This window comes from Lottia gigantea (assembly GCF_000327385.1).
Source record: "Lottia gigantea unplaced genomic scaffold LOTGIsca_46, whole genome shotgun sequence".
Taxonomy (NCBI): Eukaryota; Metazoa; Mollusca; class Gastropoda; family Lottiidae; genus Lottia; species Lottia gigantea.
This window is the reverse complement of record NW_008709614.1, coordinates 1569760-1582904: the sequence shown is the minus strand read 5'-3', so window position 1 is coordinate 1582904 and position 13145 is coordinate 1569760. Positions and strand designations below refer to the sequence as shown.

The 13145-nt window shown below is 32.8% G+C and overlaps 2 protein-coding genes across 2 annotated transcripts in view; one reads left to right on the top strand and one right to left on the bottom strand.

Annotated features, from left to right (window-relative positions):
- Window positions 1–584: 584 nt before the first annotated feature.
- Window positions 585–5552, bottom strand: LOTGIDRAFT_234083 (hypothetical protein; the record flags this gene model as incomplete). Its single annotated transcript, XM_009061198.1, has 3 exons — window positions 5216–5552; window positions 3198–3349; window positions 585–2916 (listed from the first exon to the last, which is right to left on the bottom strand). The coding sequence occupies exons 1-3, from the start codon at window positions 5279–5281 to the stop codon at window positions 585–587; spliced, it is 2550 nt and encodes an 849-aa protein (XP_009059446.1). The 5' UTR covers window positions 5282–5552.
- Window positions 5553–8977: 3425 nt separating this feature from the next.
- Window positions 8978–13145, top strand: part of LOTGIDRAFT_218445 (hypothetical protein) — a gene marked incomplete at its 5' end in the record, with an annotated part of 20642 nt that continues 16474 nt past the window's right edge. The window contains 9 exons of the mRNA XM_009061197.1: window positions 8978–9217; window positions 10289–10465; window positions 10671–10823; window positions 10938–11084; window positions 11190–11268; window positions 11563–11690; window positions 12026–12300; window positions 12524–12635; window positions 12821–12880. Coding sequence (XP_009059445.1) covers window positions 8978–9217; window positions 10289–10465; window positions 10671–10823; window positions 10938–11084; window positions 11190–11268; window positions 11563–11690; window positions 12026–12300; window positions 12524–12635; window positions 12821–12880 — 1371 coding nt within the window. The remainder of the gene's footprint in view (window positions 9218–10288; window positions 10466–10670; window positions 10824–10937; window positions 11085–11189; window positions 11269–11562; window positions 11691–12025; window positions 12301–12523; window positions 12636–12820; window positions 12881–13145) is intronic.

Genomic DNA, 13145 nt, shown 5'->3' with positions numbered 1-13145 from the left:
CTAACTCAAAAATTGGCCTAATTTAGTGATTTGCACTTTTTCATTGCAACAAGATAATTTTAGTTTATATGAATTCTCATACCACAGCTGAAATAGAACTGAGTCAAACATATAAAACACAATAGAGTGACTTGTAGAGATCTAAGAAAGAAAGAAACAACTATAAGGATAACAACTTAGGTTCACATTTATGGATCCTTTCTACCAGCTGGTCCTTGACCAAACCTCTTGGCATTGATCTTTCCTGGATTATCTGTACCCATTTACAGCTGTAATTATGAGTGAAGGTCATCAGATAGGAACCTGCAGCCACCATTTGGTCGACATAACGAAGCAAATGATGTCATGTAAAGAACTAATGCTCTAACCGACTGCTATAGAATCTACATACTTGTAGAGAAGCTGAGCTTTGAACATTCAAATGAGAAATATCTTTTCAAAAACAATGTGCACAATTTTCCTAAAATCATTAATATTTTCCTAAAATCATTAATATTTTCCTTAAATCATTAATATTTTCCGTAAAGTTTCTTGCACGATACAGGATTTAGAATTGAAAAAAGAGCAAATCTAGTAAAATAGACTTATTCACTACCCAAATTTGCCTGATATTTTCTGTATTTAAATGCTGCTTCAGGATGTTTTCTCATGTGCCAACTTAATGCATTTTTCTGCCTGCACCGATAGTCACAAAAATCACATTTCAATGGTTTTTCATCTCTGTGAGAGAGAATGTGTGTTTTTAAGTCCTTTTCTGATGTAAACTTCATATCACAACCAGGCCAGGGACAATCCTGACATTCACTTTCAGGATGCTCAGTCTGTATATGATCAACCAATGCTGTATAACTCTCAAACACTTGTTTACATTCATCCAAAGAACACATAAAATTTTCATCTTCAACTTCACAGATTTCTGATTCTAAATTTTCAACAGTATTTTCTAGAGTTGGTATTTGAAATAACTTCGAACCATTGCCTATGATCTGTTTTTTGTTTTTATCCATATGAGTTTTCATATGATGATTAAGTCCTTTGGTTGTAAAAAATATTTTGCCACATTCAACACAAGAATGTGTATCAAGAGTTATCTTTTCATTGCCATGAACTTTATGGCGATGGTCATTAAAGGCATGAAATGATTTAAATCTGTCCTCACACAAGTCACAAGCAAATTTATGATACATGGACTTTATAGAGGTATTTGATGGATTAATTGAAGCTTTAGCACAGATTGTACACAACATTGATTCATGATCAGTTTCACCATTAGAATAACTGACAAATCCTGATTTGCACAAGGTACAAGTCAACATGGCTGGTCGATGTTCTTGCTGATGGCTTAATTTGCTGTCTGCTGGTAGAATAGCATTACAAATTTTACAATGATACAGTTCTTGAAACATGTTTGGTGAAATTTGATGATCATCAACTTCTAATTCTTGTTGACTAGCATCAATTTCTTCCTCAAAACTAGAAGATTCACTAGATTGCATCAAATTTTTTTTTCTTTTCTCTGTTTTTGTCACTTTACCCCCCCTTGGTTTGATTTTAAAAGAAGTCCACATAAAATCACTTCCTTTCTTGATATCTGTAAATTGTCTTCGTCTTGGTCTCACATTTATTAAGGACTTAGAGGATAAAATCATCTCCTGATATAATGTTCCATTAGGATCCGGCATAGATGATATATTAGTGTCTGCTTTGTTCTCTATTACTGATTCACTAGGTGGAGATGGGGGTTCTATCTTCACAATGGAGGGAATATCTACTTGTGCATGGATTTCTTGCTGTGTGGAAACTTGGATTGGATTGCATTGAATAAATGGCATGGACTCTGTAATCATCGGGATAGGTATAGGACGACTGAGATCTTGAGCATCTGTAACTTTAGTATCTGTTGACATCTTCTTAGCTTTCTTCTCTGATAAAAGATGAGACAACATTGGTAATTTTGGTGGTCTACCACGTCGACGCACTGGTTTACCTACAGCAGATAATGAAGCATTTGGGTACACCATCATAACTGACTGAGAGGTAGCTGTTGACATTATGGTTTGAGAACTTGCAGGCAACAGTAAGGCATTATTTGAATTAGATGAGATGTCTGACGCAGACATTACCTCAGATTGAATTGACATGGAGGAATCTATCACAGGGATCTCTTGTTTGACGTCCAGTGTGGCCTTTTGACCTTGTTGAGTCAAGGATGGTTTGTTCCTGGATCTTCTACTCCATGGTAACTTCAGTATACTAGTGTACACTCCAGGAAATAAAGTATTCTCAGCAATTATCTTCATTTCTCCAGGTTGTGGTTTTCCTGGTCGAGCAATACCTCCACCTCTAGATTTACGTCCAGGCTTTCTACCACGTGGTGAAGGTGTTGGAGCTGTCACTGTTTGAAGTGATGGTTGTATGGGAGTTTCTGTCTTAACAGGAATTCCAGGCAATCTTGACATAGTCTCCATTAAATTAGGTGCTTGTAGAAATGGAACAGCAATAAGATTTGGTATTCCATTTAAGATGAAAGGATTGTCACCACAAGATGTAGGAATCAAGGAGGTCAGTGTTGAAGTTTGCAATCCTGGCTCTACTTTTACAGCAGTTTTCATCACTTCCTGAGGTTCACTCTTGATAAATGGTAAATCATTATTTCTCATAGTAATAGTTGGTAAATGCATTGAAAGTGAAGGAGAGTCATGAACTGGGGATGATCCTTGACTATAATTCTGTTGTTTTTCTACACTAAGATCCAATGGCTGATCAAAATCCATATGTTCAGGCGGTGGACATGAATGACTCACATGGGATTCAGCTACAACCTCATAATTTATGTTATTTTGTGTAATGGTTGGTGATTGAGTATTGCTGTGACTTGGTTCCGCATTGAGCAGGGTGGATTTCTGTGCTGCTTCACTGTAATGACAAAGATGAATTCCATTGAATTTGTTTGTTTTTAAAATTTCAGTATTAAAATTTATTTCACAAAGTCAATTTTAAAATTCAAAAACATAGGGGAAAAAAGTGGGATAAAACTAAAAGTCATTATCTGAAGCAAAACATATATTGATGTAAAAACATTGTAAAGACATTACTGCACATAAATTCTTAGCCATACATACATAATATTAATGATCTTGAAAGATGATAAACTCATCCTGACATGATAGTTGGTAAGTTAACAATGTGAAATATACCTGTAATCTTGTATCAATTTCCTCATTAATTGACTGGTATTAAGATGAGTGGATGTTTTTAATTGTAGGAAATCTTGAAATAAATCAGGAGGTATTGTTAACTGTTCATCATCTGATTCTTCTTCTACATCATTTTCTATTCCTTCTATAATCTACACAGAAAACAACATTTTATTTATAATTTTTCTGTTATACAGAGCTTACTTCATACTATACTTTGATAATTTTACAGATAAATATCAAGTTCCAATCTAATTCTAAAAACCAGCAATATTAAACAGATTTATGTAAAAATTTGTTAGTAGTTTATGCATAAACATAAATGAAGGTCAAGCTCTTTCGGTAATAAACAGAATTTCAACAAAATTAATACATAGCATAAAAATTTGTTGTTCAGTTGGGGACAAATTTTAAACTCTGTGCTCTAAAATGTTGAAAATGCAAGAGCTACTTTAGATTTCAACAGATTTTCATCAAACTTGAATGTAATCATTTGATCAATTTTCACAATACTGGATATGTAGAATGAAAAAAAAAAAGAATATTAACAATTTTCAATTTTAAATTCTATGATCCTGAATAGCAAAATTTAATCACTCTGATAATTGCATCTGATTTTCATGATATTGGTAAAAGTTATTTTTTGTTTCACCAAATGCATGCCATTGAAATAAAAATGAAACGAATGGAGTTTTACGTCCTACTCTTCTGCACCTTGTGTGCTAATGAAGACGGGGAACGCCATGCAGGGTGCCATGAGGGAAATTTTGCCAGGACAGCCGCATTAGACTGCTCTTTTTCGCTGTCCAACTGTCGAGGAATCTTTAACATGCACAGCCTGTAGCACACGGGGTCTTGGTTTATTGTCCCATCACTGACAGGGGGAAACCGGGTATGCATGCCATTGAAGTGGATGTATTTGGAGTGATCAAATATCTAGTATCTATTCATGTATACTAGCTCATGGCTTTATAAAAAAGGTGTTGATACAGATATTTAAATTCAACCAATCTGATTAAAATACAGATCTGAATTTTTTTTCATGTGTTTCTTCTGTGAGTGACTCCACATCAATAATTTGACCAAGTTGTCATGCTTCTCATGTTAGAGATTATACAACACTCAATCAAATGCTGTATTCAATAAAAGATTTAATTTCTAAATGGTAGGAATTCTGTGATATTAATAGTTAAAGTTCAAGCCTTGAATTGTAATGCTTGCTAACATTTAAAAATGATTTTTATTGGGCTATAGGTCAAATTTTTACAGAATAGCATTTGATGATGAATTTTGTTAGATCATAAATGGCACATGATGTTATCCACATAAAAATAAAGAAACAAAAAAAGTCAATTTGAATTTGATTGTAATTGAAACAATTTTTTTAAAAAGAGTGTCTGAAACATTTGAACCTAAACATTCACAACAAATGTGCTCCCCCCATCCTCTACCAGACCTTTTTTGATTTAAATGTAGGGCCTACGTCAATTATTTTAAACCTTACTCTTGCAGTGTTAACTTTTCTTTTACATACAGTACACTTTCCATTTTATACCGAAATTACAGTCATTTCCATTGAAACTGGCTGTACTATTATAGAGTATATTATAAGATTTCTGTTTAAGTCTATTTATAAGTCTTCTAAGAAATGACTCAACTTTGACTTATAATTTTATATCTCACTGCATATAAATATTACATTTGGATAAAGAGCACTGGTCTATATCATAATAATTTGAGAAAAAAAAATTATAGTGCTCCTTCATTAAAACAATCATTTAAAGTGAACATCTTTCAGTAAAATTTGTAAAAAATGTACATAAATGTTTTTCATTAATCAATTGCCTAACATCTTAAATACTTTTCACAAAGCATCATTATCTAATTATAAATTTATTACATATGCTATTTTTGCTTAAATCGAAACGTGCTATTTATTTGATGTTATTTATCAAGATATATGACTATTCTATTAATATCTTTAATAAAAAATTTAACTTAAAAACTTTTTCACTCACCTGAGATGATTTATAATTCATTGATCTTCTATTTAGAGGATTGGAACCCTTTCTTCTTGATGACATAACGCAACTTTATAAACTTTTCTTTTACTACTTAAATCCAATCGCAAACTTATGCAATGACCACAAGTTAACATTCAGATCATAAATTCTCAATTCTTCGTCTTTGAATGTTAGGAATCGGTAAATTGGAAGAACTCCACCTTATGACAAATGCATATTACATGTGTGCTATTGATGCCACATGACTCTATTTTTCGCTTCAGACTAATATATTCCAAGGAAGAAAACTTCTAGCAAACTTTTGATGGAACTTAAACTTTGTTTATTCAAAGATGGAGTCTGGCTAATGCCAAATTGGTATTAAATGATGGTAGCGAGACTCGAATTGGGTCAACTTATTCCTTATATGGGGTTGTTAATTGAGGACGAGATCGGTTTTCATGTACCACATCTGGTAATTTGGCAATAGATGCTACAGTGCAGGAAATAGCACGCGCATCTTCCCTCCGTTTTCTATATAAGGAAGTAGTGGTGGAATTCTTAGGTATACTTCTCTCTTCTTTATATATTACAGTTGCTATAGAAACGAGAATAAATTTAGTGTATAGAAGAGAAAGTTTAGTAAGAATATTGTAGTATATATGTAATTGTTATCTCCAGAAAAATAATCAACGATGTTGTTAGTCATATCTTGTCTAAAATAATATACTTGTTATACCTGGTATTATAGGCCTATTAATACTATATACTGTTAACCTCTAAAATTTATGCTGAAACAGATATACGTATCAAATGCTTATAATAGGCTTCCTTAATGTAAAATCAGGATCAAATAGATATAGGACAAGTCTTACACAGATTTTTTTGTTGTATGAAAAATGATAGTGTTGCTGGATTGCGATTCGATAAATGAGAAAACTATAGAATATAATTTTCATTTAAGAAGTTAAACATTTTCACACATTCTTCAATTAACCTGCACCAAGAAACCTGACTGATGTCTACAGCCGGTATTGGCTTAATGTGACACTTTTTGTCTAATCTTTCTGTTGTGACTCAGAAAAAGGCTCATCCGAAACTCAAATGTGTGGCTTATAACGCCTTTAAGAATTGGTTCAACTTTAACGTGACTTGTATCCAAGCCTTTTCGGGACATACCATTCAGATATTGAAAATGTATTTAGACTAGAGGGGCCTAATATTAGTTAACTGATAAAATATTTTCTGTCCCATTTTTTTCCCGGAAAGTGCTGTGTATAGAGGATAACGTTATTTGTAGTCTGTAGTTAGTAATTTGCTGGTTGCCTCCCTTTTATCACAAAATGATTGCAGACATCATTCTGCTTAGATTTTATTGCGCATTAGTGTTGGGTGTTACAGAAGATACTCTCAAGGTCACAAGAAGAGAATATATTTCTTTTGCATCAATTATCAATTTGAGTAATAAAGATTACATTAAAATGGTACTATAGCCTAATTGTTTTCCGTTGTGTGCATAGAGAAATTACAACAATGAAAATTCTGAAAAGACTGAAATAAAACTATGCTTTAGTGACGTTTAGTGAAAATATTCGGAAATTGGTCGTGAAGTTACTAGTAATATCGTTTGACAAGCAGAAAAGCATTTTTGGCAGTGGAATTATAGGTTGCAACAAAGGGTAGGCCTATGATTTGATTGTCATGCTGGATATTAAGACTATTAGGGGTGGGTTTTAAAGCCAACCGCCTACCGCTGCCAACCGGCATACCAGAGTGAAAAAAAAAAGGCGCTAAAATGAGCATTGTTAAATTTAAGGATCGTAGATTTTCATACTACGAAACTATTCAATTTGACGGAATTAGGTACTACGGTTTGCAATTGATCGATCCAGAAGCTCTTTTTTGCAATACTAGCTTAGTTTTGGGTTTAACCATAGGTAATAAGGGAACTTTTTTAATTGGCATGAATATATTATTTATGTTGGGTAGGTTGAAATGATTCGCAATTGGTCTATCTTTCTTATGAAAATATCGAAAAGATAAAACGAGTACGCAACGCATTTTGGATTTCAACAACACTTTGAACAAATTGGGTAAATTACATTTTTAAACAAGAAAGAACGACTGACATCTCAAATATTTTCCCGCTTTTCTTATTTTCAAAATGATGAGAAGAACATACATATTCGCAGGTACGACACCCAGAACCTGCACACGGTGTAGAGCCAAAACAATTAGGTGGTGTTAGGCCAACATAATTTCATAACATTATTATGATCGTTTTATTATACAGCTATGACAACACGCCTATGCCCTACTTACTTTATACTTGTCCCGGCGAGAGCTATGCGTTTAATTTGCATGGACTAGATGTGGGGAATATTTAGAGTCAGGCCCATTTGATAAGAACATAGCCTACCTTATGCGGTGGAAAAGTGTTTCGTGTGTAAAAGTTGATGTGGAAATTTGGGTTAATTTAAAAGATTAGATCTAAATATGAATCATATATTTTGTTCAGAAATTTAAACATTTTCTCACTAACAATTAACAATTAACAATTAACCTCTCGTCAGTTGGAAATCTTTCCTAATTTCACATTGGATAATGTTGCATGTTTTCATTAGTTCAATCTAGAAGGAGGTACCTAAAACATTCATTAAAGCTAAATTTAGAGTCCTCTTCTTTTTCTCTTCTTTTACTCTGTAACGATATGTATGTAGACTATTGGCAGCAAATTTCTTGATCTGGTGGCTCTAGGCCTAGGCCAGGTATATCTTTCAGGTATATCTCAGCGCCCGTATTTGTATTTTTGTTTGATTGGACTTTAAAACACCCAGTGTCTGTACTTTGCATTTCTTAACCGCAATATCACAACCTATAATTCCTTATACTGTGTAGAAATTGCAAGAATTATTAGAATATGAATGCATACTGCTATAATGACTATATACTGTATTGTACTATATGTCAGAAAGTTGAGGAAGACAACTGTGTGCTACATTGTAAAAATAAATATGGTGTGATGTCTGTCAAAATGACTTTAACTGAAAAACCTATATATAAAAAAATAGGTAACATGCGGAAAATTTTTGTTTTGATGATGAAATGTTAGGGTTAATACCACGTCACGTGATCTCATTCAGAGAATACGTCAATGAGATAAAGATTTTGATTGGTTGAAATTAGGCCACCATTTACTTTAGTAAATAAGTTGGTTTAGAAAACCAAAGAATAATTTCGCAAAGAACATTCTTCTATGATTTTTTTGTAAGCTTGTCTTTTCTTGTGCTAACAACCCACTATTTCAACTAAAGTTCGGGCAGGTAATGTAACTGTTTAGTCCATATTTGCAGATTTTATTTCATAAAACATTGCCGGTTCTGAGTGTTCCATATTTGACGTACACTTTTTGGCAATAACGCATGACTTATATGCTTGCTTAAACTTGGAATAATACAACCTTGACTTCCTGACCTCTAAATTGCCGATTTTAGAACTGTCAGCATTTCTTTCAGATATTGATTCAAACTTTAAAGGCTTAACTTGTTGTAGTCTATGTTTGCAATGCTGTATAATATTGCTAGGTTCCATTCCATTACTGTTCCTGTATTGATGGTTGTCTGATCCATTTCTAACCACTATATAGGTAATGGGCCTATACTTAAATGATAATTTCGGACACCATTCAAAACATATAGGTTTTTACAGAGCTAAACTTTTCTATGAATTTATCTTGTTGCAGATTCCGCAATAAATTTGAGATAAGAGATTTAAAGAATGCTACACAGAATACTATGTAGTCAACCAAAAATAATAAATCATGTCTTGAACCAGATTCAGCAGTCTTCTAATATTCAGATTAGAAACCAACATCAGCGAGTTATAGCTATAAGAAGAGAGACAATCAATGTTTGGGAAAGACGAGCTCCACTCTCCCCTCGTCATGTTGGTAGACTGGTGCGGAAGGGCATCAAAGTTATTGTCCAGCCTTCTAATAGAAGAGCATATAACATGCAGGTATGTTTGTTGTTAACTATCATATAGAATTAAACCAAATGTTTATCCATAACATATTAAATGACAACTTTTAGTACTAGGATAAATAAAATGATAACTGTCAGTGTTATGATATATAGAATGATAACTGTCAGTACTAGGATATAGAAAATGATAACTATTAGTGTTATGATATATTAAATGATAACTATTAGCACTATGATATATAGAAATGATAACTGTCAGAATTATGAGATATAAAATGATAACTGTCAGTACTAGGCTAAATAGAATGATAACTGTCAGTGTTATGATATATAAAATGATAACTGTTAGTCTTATGATATATAGATTGAGTACTATGATTTATATCAAATGACTTAGGTCTACGGTATGATTTATATCAAATGACTGTTAGTGTTATGATATATAAAATGATAACTGTTAGTGTGATGATATATAAAATGATAACTGTTAGTACTAGGATATATAAAATGATAACTGTTAGTACTAGGATATATAAAATGATAACTCATAACTGTCAGTGTTATGATATATAAAATGATAACTGTTAGTACTAGGATATATACAATGGTAACTGTCAGTACTGGGATAAATAGAATGATAACTGTCAGTATTATGATGTATAAAATGATAACTAATAGTGTTATGATATATACAATGGTAACTGTCAGTATTAGGATAAATATAATGATAACTGTCAGTGTTATGATATATAAAATGAAAACCGTTAGTACTAGGATATATACAATGGTAACTGTCAGTACTGGGATAAATAGAATGATAACTGTCAGTATTATAATATATAAAATGATAACTAATAGTGTTATGATATATACAATGGCAACTGTCAGTACTAGGATAAATATAATGATAACTGTCAGTGTTATGATATATAAAATGATAACTGTCAGTGTTATGTTATATTCAATGATAACTGTTAATACTATGATATATAAAATGATAACTGTTAGTGTTATGATAAATGATAATATAAAACTAACCTTAGTATATGTTTTGAGAGGATTGCTGTGACTTCTTTGTGTTAGATATGATTTTGATATTTTATAGGAGTATGCAGCACGTGGAGCTGTTATACAAGAAGATTTGAGTGAAGCATCACTAGTTATTGGAGTAAAACAAGTCCCAATAGACAATTTGATGTCAGGGAAGTCTTATGCTTTCTTTTCTCATACCATCAAGGCTCAAGAAACTAATATGCCATTGTTGGATGCTTGTCTTCAAAAGGTTAGTTTATATTGTTCATTCCTACCAGTGTTTAATGGTCTGTGAACTATTAAAAGGTTATCACATATTTCAGTGATTTTCTAACAAATATAAAATAAAGACTACCTCCCATGTATTGAGGGAATTTCTCAGAACCATGGTTCTGCCTTACAAGTACTTAAATTTCATCTGAAAAGAAGCTATACTGATGGATTTATTTTTGTAGAATATAAGATTAATTGACTATGAGAAAATGGTAGATGAAAATGGACAGAGAGTTGTAGCGTTTGGGAAATATGCTGGTGTTTCTGGTATGATTAATATATTACATGGAATTGGTTTACGTCTCTTAGCTCTTGGTCATCATACACCTTTCATGGTAAGGAATTTTAATTGTGAAATATTCATAAAGATATTAAGCGCAGTCTTTAGAAAGGCCAATTTCTTGTTGTAATATTATTATTAGTACTCACTCAACTTATATTTCTTTCAGCATATTGGACAAAGTCACAATTATCGTAATACTGAGATGGCACGGCAAGCTGTACGAGATGCTGGGTATGAGATAGCATTAGGACGGCTGCCTAAATCGATTGGTCCATTAGTATTTGTGTTTACTGGTTCTGGTAATGTGAGTCAGGTAAGGTACCATATATAGAGAAACTGTTTTCGCCAATTTATCACTTTTGTTTGAATTTTGTTTGATAATTGATTGCCCCTTTATTTTGTTTATATATGTTTCCAGGGTGCTCAAGAAGTATTTCAAGAATTGCCTCATGAATATATTGAGCCTGAACATTTACCTAAAATAGCAAGAGAAGGAAGTAAGTAATATTTGAATATTCAAAAGTTATTGCTCTTGATCATACCATATATATTGTGATACAATAGGATATGATGTAGGAGGGTGATAGGCGGCTGTAGATTAAAATAACTCCTTATATGCCATATGTACTATATATTTCACATATTTGGCTTACTTAATCGTAGATCATTAGTTCTTGTTTTTTTTATTATTGCAAAGAGGGTAGCAATGAAGAATTGTTTCCAGTGTCAACAAACTTTGAATGCATATCCATATTGTCATTAAACCATGTTGTCTACTATTTCTGTTTCAGCTGGAACTAAAGTATATGTCTGTGTTGTAAGTAGGGATGATCATTATATCAGAAAAGATGGTGGGAAATTCAACGCAGAAGAATTTGAAGCTCATCCTGAATTATATGCCTCCGCTTTTAGCCACAAGGTATATCATTGAGCTCTTTTAATAAATAAACATTATCTTTGTGGCTTCATACTACATGTAATGTTGGGAAACACTGACTTGAAACCAACAACTTCATCGTGAAAATTTGTGTTAACTATTTCTTACCTTAAGTTTGCTAAACCGCAGTTATGTTGTCTGTTTTAATTATGAAAAAAGACTTGGAAAACGATATCTATTTTCTCCAAGACCCTTTACATAAGATACTGACACTATCAAGACAGTTTAAAATATTTAAAAAGAAAAATTATGCTTTCTAATCCAGCAATGATGATACTATTTTACTAATTCTGCCATTATTGAATTTAATATTACAGATAGCTCCCTATGCCAGTGTTATTGTTAACGGTATATACTGGGCACCCAATGCTCCCCGTTTAATCTCCATACCTGATGCTAAGATCTTACTCCGTCCTAAAGATTACCCATGGATTCCATCCAGTCCAGGATGTCCACAACTTCCCCATCGTTTGCTAGCTATCTGTGATATTTCTGCTGATCCAGGAGGATCTATTGAGTTTATGAAAGAATGTACCACTATTGATCAACCATTCTGTTTATATGATGCTGAACAAAATATGGAAACTGACAGGTATGTGATAAAAGCCAGAAATGTGAATGGACAATTATAGGTAGGATAGGACTTAAAAAATATAAGGATCTAAAGTCTGTTAATAATCATGAATAGCATCTTAAACCCTCAAACGAAGATGACAAGTTAGCTTAGATTAGATTTTGTGAGAAAAAACTTAGAACCTGCTATCTTCATGCAGCGTATGATTTATAGGGTATATCAAAGTAAATTATTTTTACAGTTTTGCTGGTAATGGAGTACTGATATGTTCTATAGATAATATGCCAGCTCAGATTCCTAGAGAGGCTACTGATTTCTTTGGTAGTTTACTCTTACCTTACATTCCAGATATGGTAAGTTGATTTATGATAACAGGTAAGGTCGAGGCACATAATATGGATTTGTTACTATAGTTGTTATGAATGGTGTTAATCCATGAAAAATTTGTGATTTGCTTTAACAAAGATCTGATATAATGGAGAAAGATACAGATATGGATCTATAGTGTAATGCTCACCAATTATCAATTAAATTTCAGATAATGTCAGATGCACTAGAACCATTTGAGGAATATAAAGCTGCTGCTTGTGTAAAAAATGTAAGTATATAGTTGATCTACTAGATTTGTGATGAACAGAATCTCACACTGGCCCGAAGCTAAGCTTGCCCCTTATAAGAAATATATGACGCTCCCTGAAAATTTTAGATGACTTGTTAAGTCATATAGTTGAGCCCCCCCACTTAGCTTGTTAAGGGCCTGATCTCACATCTCTATTAGGATGTAAATTTGGCTCCAATGTTTGTCTGTTTTCACATTTTTATACGCCCATATGAAATGGGGGGGGGGGGGGGGGGGGGGGAAT